Source organism: Buceros rhinoceros, unplaced genomic scaffold (assembly GCF_000710305.1).
Source record: "Buceros rhinoceros silvestris isolate BGI_N320 unplaced genomic scaffold, ASM71030v1 scaffold46881, whole genome shotgun sequence".
NCBI lineage: Eukaryota > Metazoa > Chordata > Aves > Bucerotiformes > Bucerotidae > Buceros > Buceros rhinoceros.
In genome coordinates this window covers 2,922-20,191 of record NW_010394549.1, presented here as the reverse complement: position 1 = coordinate 20,191, position 17,270 = coordinate 2,922, and the positions used below count along the sequence as shown (strand labels likewise).

The 17,270-nt window shown below is 38.1% G+C and overlaps 1 protein-coding gene across 1 annotated transcript in view; it reads right to left on the bottom strand.

Annotated features, from left to right (window-relative positions):
- IPO8 (importin 8) overlaps window positions 1-12,286 on the bottom strand; it is a gene marked incomplete at its 5' end in the record, with an annotated part of 36,640 nt that extends 24,354 nt beyond the window's left edge. Inside the window, 9 exons of the mRNA XM_010145240.1 lie at window positions 113-212; window positions 1,062-1,196; window positions 3,726-3,810; window positions 4,386-4,480; window positions 5,303-5,392; window positions 6,453-6,609; window positions 7,545-7,703; window positions 9,917-10,073; window positions 12,205-12,286. Of these exons, the coding sequence (XP_010143542.1) occupies window positions 113-212; window positions 1,062-1,196; window positions 3,726-3,810; window positions 4,386-4,480; window positions 5,303-5,392; window positions 6,453-6,609; window positions 7,545-7,703; window positions 9,917-10,073; window positions 12,205-12,286 (1,060 nt within the window). The remainder of the gene's footprint in view (window positions 1-112; window positions 213-1,061; window positions 1,197-3,725; window positions 3,811-4,385; window positions 4,481-5,302; window positions 5,393-6,452; window positions 6,610-7,544; window positions 7,704-9,916; window positions 10,074-12,204) is intronic.
- Window positions 12,287-17,270: the final 4,984 nt, after the last annotated feature.

Below are 17,270 nucleotides of genomic sequence, written 5' to 3'. Positions count from 1 at the left end.
TGTTCAGTACACTGGTGAAGACAGAGACATTACGGTGGCCATGTTGCTAATTGGGACTACAGTGTACAGTTATGATGAAAGGAAAAAATAAATGCTAAATACAAACATTTACCAAATTTCATGCGGATATACTCATACGGATCCTCTTGCCAGAGCTCTTCATCCTCATCTTTGTAGCACATTAGAGAGAATATCACTTCTTCTGTTATAGTCTAGTATTAGAGAATTCAAATACACATAAATACATACAAAATCAAATTCCAGTACAGCTTCCCTCCACTATGCACTAGACCTACTTTTCAGAGGAGTGAAACTCTTTAAACCAGTTCTCTTTTATTTTCACTAATATAAATAAACTTAAAATATAGTTATGTTCTTTTTGCAACAGTTCCAGACAGCAGTAATTATATAATCTATCTTTAGAATAATAATAGATAGAGAGTATCAAGCACAAAGTATACTTCAGGACATAGTGTATAAACAGCAGAACATTGCAAGCTGCAGAAGAATCTCACCAATGTGACACTTAACTTGAGAAGGGATTTCAGAGTCCTTCCTCTTACCAGTCATGGGATTACCTAACTACAACAGGGGAGCTTACAATATGAAAAAATAAAAGGATGGAAATAATTTTTCACTTGTTCTTAGTTCACTTATAAAACATGTCCTTAAAACTAGTTCAGTTCCTCACAGTTCACATTCTCTTTGTCCACTATCTCTGCACTACAATCACATGAATTTCAAAATTTATGGACAATTCTCAAAACTAGTGACTAATAAAAGCCAGAACATTATGACTGTCTGGCAGACTTCAAAAATAAAAATGAAGAACCTATGGAACAGAATCTTTAATTGAGTTAACAAAATCTGCAATAGAAGGTAGTCATATAATACTGAAAAAACAACCACATTCATGCAGAAATGCTACTGTTTGTCCAGATTGATTGCCGCATTAAAGATTCATGAAATCTTCCTTAAAACTGATAGGTTTTTTTGTTTGTTTGTTTCGTGTAATGACTCTGATGACATGCAGTGTTTATAACCGGGTTTTATGCACTGACCTGTATGTGTGGCTTCATTTGTTTCCATGTTACAGAGTGAATAACCCCTTGGTTCAGATAATTTAATGTTTGCTGAAGAACACGTGGTGCAACATAATCTTTTTGCCTGTATTGGTCTAAGATTCTTAAGAGAACCTAAAGAAATGACAAATCGATATTTTTAAATGAAGACTGAAAATTCTCTCTCATGCACAGATGTGCAGTGCGCTCTTCAATGAATGTATGTAGACAGATTAATTAGTTTTACAGCAGAGGTTCTAGGATCCAAAAATCAGAAATCATTTAAATATTAAGGATCTAATCCTGCAAGCATTTATGTACACGCCTACCTTTACTACTAGTCCCACCATGTGATCACTTGTGATTGTAAACCAAAGATATTCTTCAGTGTTCACAGGCTCACAGTTTACACAGGCCTCAGCAAAATTTGGAATAGATAAGGAAAAGGCACAGTGAGATTTTCAGACTGCTTGGCTTCTAAAGCTGTTACTAGTGCTTGTGTTCATTAATTAAGGGCAGGCTCCTAAAGAAGACAAATTACTTGGGAAGAACATTGCTAAGAACAGAAATACTGAACTAGAAAAGAAAAAAAGGTTAGCACCTGAATTTGTGAATCAGAAGATATGCAAAACCCTTAACTTCAATTACCTGTTGTATATATCAGACAGTATCACCTAAGATGTTACCACAATCTCTGTCACGCAAAGCTTCCTTAATATAAATGTTTGCTCTACTACGAAAAACCTACAGTACAAAGCCACTAATGTGCACTTATGGCAGATGAACTTATGGCAGATGAAGTGCTAATAAGCAGAAAGAATTGGCATGGACATGACTAACAATAAAAATCAAGGGTAATGCATAAAAAAATATCGAGTCATATTTTCAGAAGGACAATTCTGCTTCATAATTCTTCATAACATTATAATAAATCTTATTTTGAACATAACTCCTTCATTAAGAGTACTAAGTCTGATCTTAAGTCTTTTATACGATATGCTCCTTGGGCAAGAAGTGACTATATCTCATAGAGACTCTAGCATGACATCAGCACTTAATGACTGATCAGTAGCTAATGAAGTCTTAGTAATGTAATAGCCACAATAGAATTCTTACTAACTCTGGCAGGAAACGTGACCAATCAGCATTCAAGAGCCAGGAATAGAAGAAATGTGCAGATTGTCCAGTTCATAGTCCATTTACCTTGAAAGCTAAATTGCTCCCTCTGCTACATAGCCTAATCTCTTAACAGGCAAAGTATTTCAAAGGACAAAAGCCCATGGGAGTCTGTTTTTCCACTCAGGAGGTAAACATTGCAAGGAGTTTAGAACAGACTGTTTCCTTTTCTTATAATGCTTACAGCCTTACCGCAACCATTCCTCTCCTAAGCAAAAAAGTTACATATTTACACAGAATTATTATGCTAATGGATAAACCATTCTGTTGTCAAACTGGATGGAAGAAAGCAATTTTGTTTTGCAGACAATCCTGGTATTTTGAAATGTAGTTTATATTTGACTTGAAGTGACAACAGCCTGGTGCCTTGCATCAGACACTGGAAATTTAAACTGTAAGAAGCCTGCAGATGCCATGTCAGGGATGTTTCACCTGGCAGCATGCTGAGGAGCCACATATTCTGGAAATACACATTATCCGAACACTTGTCACTTGAAAACAGCATTCCTAGGTGTTTTTCAAGGTTTACGGGCCAAAGGGAATCAAGAGTCCAGAATCATGAGCAGGAGAGTGTACTGCATTCTCGTGTCTTCTTAAGAGCCTGTTTGGAATATGTAACCCAAAAGCCTGGACACCCAAGCACTTCAGCAGAGTCAAAAGCCTGGGAACTACAGCTCCTAGTCATCTAGTACACGGCAGGCTGAATGAAAAACAGGAGGAGCTCTGCCAAAAACATCCAAGCGTGGGACCCAGCACTCTCAGGCCTTTCAGGTACCCAATTCTATTGCCATTCCACCAAACCGGAGAGATGCTGGAAGCCTGGAAGCCCACGTTGCCTACAGCTGACCTGGCAGAAAATCACAGAAAATTCTGACAGGAATTGTCTCTCTTCTGTGAGACTTTATCAAAACTTAGCTGTGTCCACAACACCATGCTAATCACAAATAATTAGCATTTCCCATCAAAAATAATTTCCTTGCAAACTGTGAATTTGTGCTATATTGTCATAAAATATGCTTTCCGTGTATAAAATAACTTGTATTGCTGTTTTCCAGACACCACCTAATCTGCTCGTATCTTCCTGAAATAAAACAGTATCATTGGATTACTGTGCCTAAGTCGTTTGCAGCACGAGCACTCACTAAAGACTGACCTGAAAATATACCCTTCTATGACATGAGGCCTCAGCATCATTTTTTTCTCTCAGCTGTATTTGGAATGTTTACCCATTATGATAATACCATTTATCAGCACTCACCTTTTCTGAGAATTTTCCTACAGTGTTTTTTGAATTGCTGAAAAATTGTATTATTACACCTCAGTTGTATGGCACTGAATTCTGAAAAACTTCTCAATCACTAAAAGGAAAACCTGCCTGTCTGTTAATTTTTGTTTAATGAATGAACTTTGATAGGAGTACACTGTTGAAAAGCAATATGTTTGTTCAGTCAAAGTGATCTAATTCAGAAACAAATGAAGTGTACCTACCTGTTGTATGCCCACAGCGTAGGTTTTTAAAAAAAAGTCTGAGAATTCAAAGTATTCTTTAGTTACATTTCCAGGACTTCCATACCTTTAAAAAAATGAGGACACAGTAATTTGCACTGCGAGAAGTCACCGTGCCAGGAAACATAAAGGACCCTGAGTAGTCTTCCATCCCCAAAGAAATCCTTTCCCACAACTTCCTTCCAAGCCATTATTTCCTATATAATGCCCCACTTCCCTTTTCTTTTCTTAGATTACCATAAGGTACAATACTATAGTCAAGTAAATATAGCCGTCTTTTTGTCACTGTTCTGTAACTTCCACGTTTATGGATTTCTTTTCAAATATTTCCCTACCTTTATATTTGCAAATGTAAGCACTTATACCTGGATGTAGTAAAACAAAACCAAACACAAAACAAAACCAAAAACCACAAAAACTTCTCCTGTGGGGCTAGTTTCTTGCCATCTTGGCCAAACCATTTCATTGAGAGCTCAGACCAGTGGCTGTACCAGCACAAGGCAGAGGACAGCAGCAGGAACACCTCTTCAGTAACTGTGAGCCATTAAAATCAAGTATAACTGTCTTGTCTAATTGCACTTCAAGTAATGTTACAGATCTGTAACCCAAATTTAGGTATTAATCATTTCGTTAGTTTGTTACCGTTCAAAAAGACGAGCTACAATATGTAGTGCCCATTTCTTGCATTTCCACCACACCAGCTCCGGTCTATCATCTTCATCAATTTGCAAAGTCTCCTACAAATAAATACATTTGTTTTAAATTAGCTGTGTGTATTGAGAGAAATGATGCTTTAAACACTCCTTGCTGAGTAAACTAATATGAATGCACAGCACTGACTAACCCTTTGGTTCTATTAACAGTTATATAACATTCAGCAACTTTCAAGTATCTTAATTGTCAATATAACTGTATATTGTACAATGCCTGTACTTTAATTTTGAAAATTATGCATCTTTAAAAACTGAAAACTCTTACACACTCTTGAATACTACACAGTGGCATGCACTCTGGCTTAAAAATTAAGCATGATACTAACTCCTCCAAATATATACGCCCTAACAATATACTAATGCAAAAGCTATTAAAAGAATGTCAAGGTTGTGTAATAACTGTCTAAAAAACTTAGTAAATGCCAGTTAATGTTGTACACACACAAACAGAATTTAATTACTATTTTTGTTTTGCTCCTCAAGAAATATGAAGGATGGATGAAAGAAAATGAGGCACAGAGAAAACTGATGAGTTTGTGATGAGCTTTTGACTCCTGTTTGAGAGAAACTGGCTAAAATATTTGGAAACTTCCAAAATATGCCAGATTGGAGTTTACATCACGTCACTACCTCAGACAATGAACTTCAGACAGCTTACATGATCTTCCTGCATTTCTGTCAGAAACAGCACTTATTCCAAGGATAAGAATCTTAAACAGATGACATCTTAATAGAAAAGATGTCATAGAAATAGAAATAGAAAGAACACTTAGAATATCTTCAGACTGACTGTTCCTCCAATGCCAACACACAAGTATCAGAGGTCTTTACAAAGCTAAAACTTACCGGAGGTACGTTTCTATCAATGATGGTACGGAAGATCTCCATCCACTGAGTCATGGTCTGGTTATTCACCAACTGGAGCGGCAATGCATACTGAAACGCAAAAAAACCCCATAGTCATGAAATACTGATTTTCTCTGAAAAAGGTAGAAGATGTTTCTACAGAAGTTACATTCTGAGGAAGATGAGATTTTATTTAAAATGAAAACCAATTAGGTTAGATATCAATAATGCTCTAATTGTATCCTTCCTGGTACAATTTACAGAGGAATTTCCAAGCAGGCAATATTTGAGAAAAGTTTCTTGGTCTGAGAACTTGCTAGCCCTCTTTGTTTCTTCCTCTTCTTCACAGTAGCCCAGCTAACTTTTAGGGACCACAGCAGTTCCTACTGTACAGAGTTTGGGTAAACCAATCACATTTTAGTCAGTGAAATGTTCTCCTAATTACTACCTAGCTGCTCTCTAGTAAATCTTACTTCTCTAAAAAATTCAAAGCAAAGTGACAATATTCAGGCAAGCTACTGAAAAGTAAAATAGGATCTTGGAATCTTTTTAATCCTCCCCCTATCCAATAAGAAACTGTTTTCGCTTTTTAAGACCCAGTAAGAATTTTCAGGCTGCCTCTTACACAGGATCTTGTTTTGTTTCTCATTCTCTAAAAGTACTGCTCAACAAACTTACCCCTGTAAAAGCCAAACTCATCTCTGCAAAATGCATGTGCCTCAATAAATAATTTCTGCCAGGTCTTCCAAAGATAATGAGAAATGCCACCTAATGAAGTGCACTAATTGTCAATTACGCTACAAAATCCCCTACCGACAATTTCAGAGGCCAACCAGCAGAGCCTAGATACCCATGCAGTTTGTATCAGGTTATATGTGACTTCATAAAAATAAGAACATTTCTCCAGTAAGCTTACAGATACGATGTGCAGAAATACCTAGGTTCATTAAAAAATTAATCTGGGGGATCATGTGACCAGTTTTTCAGTAAAAACATCTATAAAGACCATATTTTTCTAAAGCTGTTTCTTGCACGTGACTTTTCCCATCCAAATTGGTATTCTTATTCAATCACACCCATAAATGTACTGAAGGGGGTTGTTGTGCCCAGCAAAGTAAAAGGTTTTGTTTTCCTCTACACAGATGCCAACCTGAACAAGAGCATAGAAGATTTTTAAGATTTGTTTCTGAAGCAGTACAGAGTAATGGGAGTTATCAGGCAGAAGCTGGATCATCTGCTGCTGAATCCGAGGCAAAAATATTTGCATTGCTGCTATGAGAGGATCTCGCTCCTCTGCTTTTTTGTATCTGCAAAGGAAACAAAAACGTTGGTCCAGGATCCACACACTGGAGATTTTAATGCCTATTCCCCACCAGCAATTTAACTTCTGGGCCTTAAAAAAAAAAATATCCAGCACTCACTCACTCACTCTCCCCTCTTCTAGTCCCCATCTCAACAATTTGTGCAAATTCACTAACCTCTAAACAGATAAATGAAAAACAACATATGTTACTGTACACAAATGCAGCTACTGGGAGGAGAAACTAACGCTTTTTACTACTGAATTGTCAGCTCACAGGAGCAGAGACTTGAATTTTTCTGACATTCGTATCAATGCCAAACCAAAGTCAGGTGCTGAACAAATAGGATTGAACAGTCATTGAAAGGGAGAGACAATTCCTTCCTTTGGAAAAGATTCTCTTTCTGTTTACATTTCTTTTGTGTGGTTTATACATATGTTTCTAACAACAGATAGGTTTTTTTTTTATGAGTGAGAGAGCTCACTACACTTCTCCTAATTCATGCTTTGTGGATTTAGACTATTAGGGGGATGGTACAAGTAGCAATATTCAGCAGAATTATATGACAATGCAGTACTGTATTCACGACATAAAAGTAGAAAATAAATTGCATTCATATATCCAGCATTTGAGAAAACTTCAAAAAGTTACAAACATTTAAGAAATTTTTCACAGCTGAGTTAGGTCAGATCAAAAGTACAAAGCCTCAAGAAGAAATGTCAGTAAATTCATATAGATTATTACTGGCATCTCTGCTTTCAATTCACTGACGATGCATAGTTTTCATGTATTTGCAGGAAAGGAAGTGTATGACAGTAATTAATTCCCATTTTCTATCTGAATTACCTGTAGAACTGTCAGTGCTCTTAAGAATGTCATTCTCAATAATCAGCTGAGACTAGAAGTACTAATTCCTCATTTACTGATAGACATCTACTTACTCATAAGTCTTCACCAGCTGATACAGGCACAGAAGGCTCCCGAGCCAACTCCCACTGTTCTGGGACTGCAAGTAGTAACCTATCTTGTCTACCACAGCTGTCCAATGGCCAGGAAAGTCATGTTTAATGATAGCACGGAGGCACATTGTCAGCTGGGCTCTACAGCAGGACAGAAAAGGAAATACATTATAAGTAAGATCATGGCATAGTGTGTAATATTAAAGGACAGATCCCAAATCTTGGTTTATTGGCCACAATATACATACTACATCGTAAGTGTCATACGTATTTTGACATGACTGAAAGAATTTTGGGAAGTGCCAGAGGAAAATCAAGAAAAAAAATCCCAGGGGATTTAACTTCAAGGAAGAAACTAATTTCAGAACATTTTAGGTACTTTTCTTCCTTCCTCCTCCCTCTCCATGCCCATCAGGCAATATTTAGAAACAATTAATTGCTCTCGAAACCAGCTAGCTTTGTACTTTGAAAATTAATGTTTATACTTGTACACTCTTATGAGGCTGAAAACAACCACAAAACACAAATTTGTACATTTTTATTAAACAACACTGGCCTGTGTTATGATCCAAACCAGAGGTTCCTCATGAAATTACAATTTGCCTGGGATCTTCTAGAATAGCACTTTCTCAACAGGGCGGCCAAATAGGTAAAACCACCTTACCATTTCTCTCCCTCCACACAGTTTTAGACACCACTCATAATGGTGAGGCAAGACAGGATTGTTAACTGACCAAAGGGAGGTGTGACTGAAAAAGCTGAGCAGCACCTTACTAGAAGCTCTTGACTTCACTAAGGAATAATAGAAGAAGAAGCCTGCAAAGAATATTGGTTCTTCTATATTTAGTTTTACTTGGGTATCCTCTTGCAGTCCGTTACATAAGGATCCCGTATTAGAAAGTAGTTCAATAAGGGGCCCTCCACCTCCTGATCCTTTTAGCTTTGTACAAACTTACCTTCCCTCTTAAGCCTTTGCAGTTTTTGCTTACCGTCAATTTGGTTCCTTCTCCCCCTTTACTCTCACAAGCAAACGGCGAAAAATATCAGTGTTACAACATTGGCCTAGTTCAGTACAGTTTCTTTGACTTTTTTAACCTCTGACAAATCTACAAGTTTTGCCAGTAGTTAGAAGCCCTGTACTTTATTCCAGGTGATTGTCCCAGCATTTTCAACAATCCTTTTAGATGCCAATTGTCATTGCAATGTCAGGACATTTTGAAACGATGCCTGAACTAGTTTGCAAAAAACTCTTCAAACTTCCATTATTTTGTGTTCTTTTGTGCAAACTTAGCCTTGGTATTTACGATATGATAGCAGGGGAAACTATCTGCCTTTATTACATCATCACAGAAACAACACAAGCTTCCTCACCTTATAGCACAACCTTGGCAAGGAGCACCTAGATCTTTCAACGGAGATACTAATCATCTGCATCAGAGCATGTTAAAAAGGCTGAACTGGAAATAATGCTTCAGTTTATTTTCTTGTCTCAGTACAGCACCATTTATACCCTAAGCATTCCTGGCAGGTGTTTGTCTAAGCTATTCAGAAAGACCTCCTGTGACAGCAATGCTACAGCAACCAAATGCATTCTGGTGCTTCAGTATTTTTTTAAAGTGTTTTCTCCAATCACAATTTCAATCTGTGGTCAATCACTCCTCTTCCAGATATGACTACCGACAATAAAAGACATCTTTGGTATCCTAGCTGGTGGAGAGGAGGAGGAAAGAAGAGGAAGGTTTACTTCCGGTTTTCAAAGACTGGCATCTATACACTACAGCCTAATTCCATCCCATCAGCCTCATTTCGATTACAGTGGTGAACAATCATAGATTGCAGTATGTCTGTGAACCTCATCTATTCTTTCAGCAAAAACAGAACAAAATGTCTTCATTCTTTTAACATCTTAAAACCAAGAATGCTAATACGCATTTTATTACTGGGATTACATATAATAATTCCAAAAGTTATTGAGAAAAGAGCTGCCAGAAGAAAGAAAACAGATCTGGGGCAGTATTTCTCTGAATGATTAATTCTGTATTGCTGATAGTCCTCGATCATATCTACCCTGAATCAGCCAAACAGGCAGGCTGCCACTAGAGCTAGTGTCGTAAGACACTTTAAACATCACCATAAGAGGATAAATCACATCACAGGGCTCTTAGATATTGCTACATTTCTGAAAAACTAGTGCACATAAATATGTTAAAACTAATTATTATTATTACTTTAACATTTTCAAAACAAGTTCTTGCTTCATCTCCCAAGAAATTTCGATTCTTACATTAACTACACCTGGACTGGTAGGTCTGAAGATCTGAGCTACGGAAATATCTCTACACAGTGTAAGGTACCTCACTAAGTCAGGAGAACGAATTATTCCTTCTACAATGTTATCACGAATCTGCTGACGATCATTTTCATGAATGTTGAATGGAAATACTGCTTCTCCAGGTGGGGGTTCACGGTCTGGCCAGTACTGTGTCACCATGTTCTTCAGGTAAATGGCAGCTAAGTATAAACACGGGCGAAATAATAATTAATTCTAACACATCTCCACGTTACTCTGTGCTCAACATGTACAGCAGTTGAAAGTAGAACAAAGAGTTGAAAAGATGACTGAAAAGCCCTGCATGAGTTCTTAACAATTATAGGCACTAAGCATAGCTGAATCAGAAAAACACTTTTTTTATGATTCCACACAAGATCAGGCTCAAGTGCCTGGTTCTAAACAGAACAGGACAGTATTTCAATCAGCTTCTATCAGGGTACGTTCTTTATTACAGCAGTCTTCCATATGGACATAATAGTCCACTGCTCCAAACAAGCAAACAAAAATCTACTCATCTGCATTTTTACTCATCCCTAAAAGAACTACTCAAGCTTAGTAAGTGAAGTTTGGAAGGCTCATGTAAACAAATCATTGTGCACGCAGATGGGATGCTCTGCTTGGGGAAATGCCCAGTATGAAACTGGCACGTGGCCTAGCTTCTATTCACACAGAAATGTTTGTTGTGAATTCATTAAGCTTTATCTCACTATTAGGATTTCCCATAATCCCTTAGAATTGTTCCCTTCTGTCTCACATGAAAAACCATGAAAAATAAAGTTAATCTTCAACTGAAAATAAAGCAGCATTTATGCCTCAGTACTAAAATGCCTGTAGGCATTCTTTAGGAAACATAGGAAAGAGAGCGTAAGACATTAAAGGAATGTTCTTAATTAACTCTTATCCCTGTACTACTTTAGTTGATTACTAGCCAGGGTTTTAAAGTATAAATAAGATATCCTTGGGTACAATGACTTTTCTCAGTGATGACAAATTACAAAGTATGAAAACATGTAGTTTGTAAAGTATTTTATAGGAGCAGGAGGCAAAACAGTTCTTTGTCTGTGGTGTGCCAGAATACTCAGACAAGAAACAGGTCCAGAAAGACTAGTCAAAGACTTTAATGTACTTTGTCCACAGATCTTCTTATTATATGAATTCTTGGCCTTTTAAAAAATTCCCAGGGAATTCTGTTGACTTACAAATGTAATTTAAATGTGTTTTTCTACTTTATACCACTAGTCTGTAAAAGAAAAAAAAGATTAAACAAAAATTTAAAAACTTGTGTCCCACGTACTTAGGCTTTTTTTCCTGTGTGATACTGAAATGAGAAATTAATTTATAAAAATGACCTTACGGAGTCTAGATTAAGCATCAAACTTTACTACAGAATGGTTTAACAATGCCATTCAAAGCTGGATTATCTTTGAAAAAATAAATGCCAGCATGACAAACAGCATATGTCAGCATGCCCCAAAGCACTGAGGGGATTAATAGGATCTGTAAAAAAAAGACAATAGTACTTCTATGGGAAATGGTGTTCCATAGGATAAAAACAGAGCTGTGAACGAAACAGTGTTCTTCAATTTCTTGAAAAAGCTTAGTATTTTCTGTATCTGTCAAAAATATTCTACAGAAGTAGCTAAAATATATAATGAGAATTCAGAATCTGATCTTACACAAACGTATACCCTAAAGTTGACAGCTGTCACCATCCCTGAACTCGTACACACACACAGTAGGGCAATCTTTCTAGACATGCTTGGTCCATAAATTTATAATTTATCAGTGACGTGACTTTCCTTCTTACCTATTTTTGTGAGTGGATGCCACAGATACTTACTAAGTATATGTGGCTACCCTTGACGTAGGGCTAACTATGGAGGTTTTTACATTTTTCAGAAACTTTCATTTTTCCAGGAAGAAGGATTCAAATACAGAAACACACATTCAAATGAAATCCACTTTCTTTTTTTCCACTGTCTTGGTATCACTTCCTCTTTACCACCAGGAGAAAGAATACCTAAGGCTCCCTGGGTACTCATTTTGAGCAGAAGCGATTCTCTTTTCCTATCAGTGTCACGGCAATCCAGTAGGGATCACTGCAAACACAGGGAAGCCAAAGCAGGACTCTACCCTATACTCTTGGTTTTATCTGACCAGTGTGTAGGAAAGAAACGGCAAAGACAAATCCTTTCCATTTCCACATTCAGAACAAACGTGAATTTACACTGCAACAGCTCAATACTCTGTTGAAATAACTAGCAGACTGACTTTCCATTGAAAGAAAATGAAACAAGGAATTTATCTCACCTGCTTGACGCACTGGAAATTCAACTTGATCTGATACTATGATTTGCAGTAGACTTGGAGCAAAATTGATGATCTTATAGGACTGAAATACATATAAAACACAGTTAGCAAATCACTATGTTAAAGAAGGCTCTATTACCAAAAGCTGCATAAGAACTACACACTAAGGATTTTGCAGTGGTCTTTGACTCTCCTCATGAAGTATGAAAGGTTTCAGCACTTGGGTTTACCCAGATCTGCAGCAATCCAAATAATTACTTGCAAAAGCTGAGCATATAACGGCACATGGGTGGAATAAGAAATGTGACAAGGTTCTCTATTAGACATTACTGATAATGAATTTTTAAATAATTCTGAGAATGCATAAAAAATGAGAAGCACTATAAATCTATCTTTGAATTATTTAACTTAGCCTAATAAATCAAATGGGTATTCACATGCTTCATTAACACATACTGTTTATTTGCAAAATAGATTGTGGTATATAACTGCAATACCAACTTCTGAAGAGCTTAAAAAAATATTTAAAATTATTTTCAAGTGTAAACAGCATCTGCATTAGCTATCTTTCAACAAACCAGATGTATAGTGCATCTTAACAGAAAAATAAAAACTGGGGAAACACAGGCGATTAACCATTTTTAATTAACATCAAGCACAGACAAACAACATTTCAAACTCCACAGCCTCCTGGGAACTTTTCAAACACTACAACAGCCATGCAGCTGAAGAATTTCAAAGAGAAAACAATGCTCGCTGAACTTCTGAGCAAGGCACGCCAGATTTAAAAGATGTGAAAATCTGATAGCATTATACTGCTGTCAATCAACCGGGGTCCTCCAAAGTGAAGAATCGTTGACTCAGCATGGTGCAGTTACTGCTAAGCCTTGGCAACATCAGTAGTTACTAGTAGATCAGATCTTTCGTCACTTAGATCCATGTGCTTTATCTTCAAAGAGAGATGTTTCTTGGGGCTAGATTGCAGAAGCTTTCTTTATTTCACCTTTTATAGTATTTCTTTCCAACTATATTATGCCTGGCAGTTCCGTGGTTGTTTGCAGAACTGTGCTTTAAGAACGAGCACACCATACCCTCCCGTAAACTTTGCGTCATTTGAAAGTGTGAGATAAGAGGTACATTCTGCTCTTCATGTACCCAGTTCCTTGACCTAACATTTCCATAACGAGGTAAAATTACATTGCTTTCTTGATACCTAAGTGTAACAGCTGCATCACAACTCTACCATTCAATAATTTTACCAAATCACTTAACTTTCTGGCCCTCATTTTACTCATTATAATGATAGTGTAATTCTAACCTACTCTGTTCTCAGAGACTCATTTCATGTTTATAGAGTAATCTGAGATCTTAGATAACAGCAGTAATGGCAAATCAAAAGCATATTCTCCTGCAACTCCCTTCTCTGTAAACTTTAATTATCCGTAAGAAATGCTCCAAATAAAGTAAAAGCTGTAACAGACAGCACAGAAGTCCAATTGTCCACAGACACACCGAAATACCAGCTTTCAACAGCAGCTGGCTGAAGCATCCTGGATTCCAAAGATCACCTTTTCATTGGGCATCCTGGAGTCCAAAGCTTGCCCTTCAGTTGCTACCAGACAATAATCTTACAACATTGGTGGGTTCTCACAGGGGCTGTAGGAAGTCCTCAACACCCAACTCCCAGGAAGGTAAGGAAAGCACGAGGAATCCCAGCAGCACAAAAACCCAAAAACGTGCGTGAACTTGCATCCTTTTTCTTTTTCTTCTAAACAGTACCAGCACGCTGTCCTCAGAGCCAACCTACACACAGCTCTTAGTACCAGAAACACACTGATTAAGGATATAACCGTTTGGGGGGTTGTTTTGCCGTTGTTGTTGTTTTCCTGCAGTAATCCCGCTAGGGTCACATTTAGGGAGCACACAGCAATAACAGTATAAATTATTTCCACTTCTGTGTGCAGCCAGATTTTACTGTATCTACGTTAAAGTCACCGCTACTCTAGGAAGCTTTATTGGTACCACTTGTGCTGGCGTACAACAGTTATCCCTGAAGTTTTGCCAAGATACATACAAATAGGGTTATTTGGTCTGCACAGCAAATCCTCTCAGCAAGTGCCTGGAGTGACAAAAGACATGTTACACAGAAGGTATGCACAGTATCTCAGAGGGGGCCCCGTGCCTACCAGCACACTGCTACGAGGGCTTTTCTCTACACTTTACATACCAACACCCCTAAAGAGATCACAGGGACACACACACAGTATCAAGCTCCCACTAAATTCTTCAACTCCATACTACTGTCCTGTCCATAACTCACATTTTTACATGGCTTGGTTTTCTACTCATTATCAGAAACACAAATGCTGTAGAGATCAACTGAGATTGTGCGCCCATTTTAGAAACAAGACACCCGACTCTGTTGTATTTGTGAAGCTCAAATACCATCCTGCTCACTTGCGCAGCAACAAACCCAGTCAGGAAAACTACATGTCGCTTGCAATTTTTAGAACAGAGGACTTTCTAAAAAGCTGCATGCAGCAACATTTTTCCTATACCAGCACATTCTTGTTGGTTTAGCTGTCATGGTAATTGTCATCTTGGGATGTATCCTTTCCCTGCCTTGCTCGGGAAACCATACAACAGGCTCCTGGACACCAGCAAGTAAAGCTGTACATATCCCATGAGCAGGTGCAGAGCAATTGTCAGGTGTGCAGTGTGTAAGTGGAAAGGCACAAGGGAGAGACCTCAGAGCCGGACGAGTTCAGCAAGACAATTATTTACATCGTTACAGCTGCTCCTGAACTTTTACAAAGGGAGAGGAGGAATATTGTCTGTCCCATGAAAGGAATGGAAAGCTATCTGCTGATTTTGAAGAGTCGTGCCCAGGAGCCGCAGGGAGGCACCAGATGGCTGAAAAAGACCTTCAGCACAACTCCTGTAACACAGCGCGCGGCTTTGTGCAGTTTGTGAATGCCTTGAATTCACATTGTTGTGATTTGGCAAAACTTTCTGTGAAGGTGCTGATCGATCGTGGCATATGTTTATTTTGAAGGAAAAGTAAAAGTTTTTTGAAAAATAAACTTTCACTGAGTACTTATAAAGAACAATTATTTTAAAGCTGCATAAAACACATACTGACTGCTCTTGTATGCATCACAGATCAGAGCACTTATTCTAAGAGAAAAAAACCAAAACCCCTCATTTAATTTCCATTGGGATTAAGAGGTTGGGATACAGCAACGTGCAAGGCTAGCAGCTAAACTGGGAGAAGCATACAGCACTGCTAAGACACGACTGGGTAAATTCACAGCAATGGAGAAGAGATGTGTGTGTTCCCATGCATCTTGTTCCATCAGTGTTCACTGCCTCAGGATCTGGGCACTACGGCTGTACAGCTTTCTGCACTCTGTCCTTTCACCTTTGGACTAACATGTATTCTTCCCTGCCTTAGCATCACAGCTCCAGTCTTCAAAACATCAGAGGATGCATAATTGTTTTGCCTATTTCCTCTCCATTTGATCAAGTATAGAACTGAGGACACCCAAGAAAATCTCAGATGGGCCACTGAAAAACAGCAAGATGAACGCTGTCACAGGTAAAGGACCGGAATGCATGGAGAGATAAGCAGGAGAAATGTATAAATATTTCCCTAAATATATCCCACTGAAGTGAAACCTTTTCACAGCTAACATTCAGTTCTGGCTTCCAGGTTATCATGCATTATCACGACTAAACTCATTTCAGTAAGCATTAGGCTTGTGCCTTGCTTGCTGTCAGTAACCTTCCCACTGCACTGATGGCAACCACAGTGGCTGAGCATAGAAAGGCACTGGAAGGTGCTTCTTCCCCTGCAAAACAACAACAGGACAATCTAGGACAATGCATGTGGAAAGCTGGATCTGCAAATGAAGCCAAGACCATCCTTCTCCACCAGCAGTAAACATCTATTTCTCTGTATTCAAGTATGGCATGTTAAAATTGCTGAAAAATCGAAGCACTACATCTTTGTTTGCAAAGACAAACACACAGAAGAAATTTATACCTTGAATACATATCTGGTTTGCTAAGTTGTTTTTTCTGTTTGCTGTGCACCGAGAATGTGTTACTTAGAAATGCCATCAGTATTTGTCACACTCGGGAATATTTTTGCAGTCGTTAATTGTATTTTCTCTCTTGTTTCTTTTACACTGGCAGTCACAGACAGTTGTTAAAACAAACCAGAACTTCAAAAGAATCTTTCTTCTTTCCCTGCCTATACACAAAGGTATTGTTTGGGGAGCAGAAAACACAGTGTTTTCGTACACAGTGAAAATAAGCATGTGTAAGAACCTACCTGAGCTCCTCTCCTCTGTGGGTTCTGCTGCCAAATTCACGCAGTCTCAAACAAACTCCCCTTTCCACAGAACTTCTACTCATGCAAGTCAACCTGCTTATAAGATTGGTCTTCAATACAAATACTTGAGATTTCTTTCTCTAGGTAACCTGAGGTGCTCATTGTCACTTTCAGGGTGGCCTTAAGATCCCTGCCTACACAAAGATGTGGAAGATATAGAGGGAAGCTCAACTTTATTCCGGACTCTTGTGCTTTTCCGCAATCTCTTCTTCCTGCACTGATACTCAGTTTCTGTCAAATTCCCCAACTCCTCCTCAATATTTAAACAAACAGTTGTATTTCTGCAATTGTGTGCTTATTTTCTCCTTTGTTACAGGCAAAAGAAACATATTATGGCAGGTTGAGCCAATGCAGGTTAATGCATAAAAATTGTATGGTAATCCTATCTGAACTGGAATCAGAATGACACTGTATGGTCACATAATCAGACAATACATTCCACAACACTCCAAGAACTGGCACATCAAAGCAGCATTTAGCCATCAAAAAAAAAAAAAAAAGATTAAAACCAGCAAAAGTCTCTGAAGTTCCTGAGACAGATGTAACAAGAGCAACAAGCCTAGAACAGATACCAAAGAAAGGTGCACAGAAACTGAGTATTTTTCTTGGTATGACAATTGACTGTTCTAATAAGTACAGTGTGATTGATAAACACGATCGTAAAGCGCAC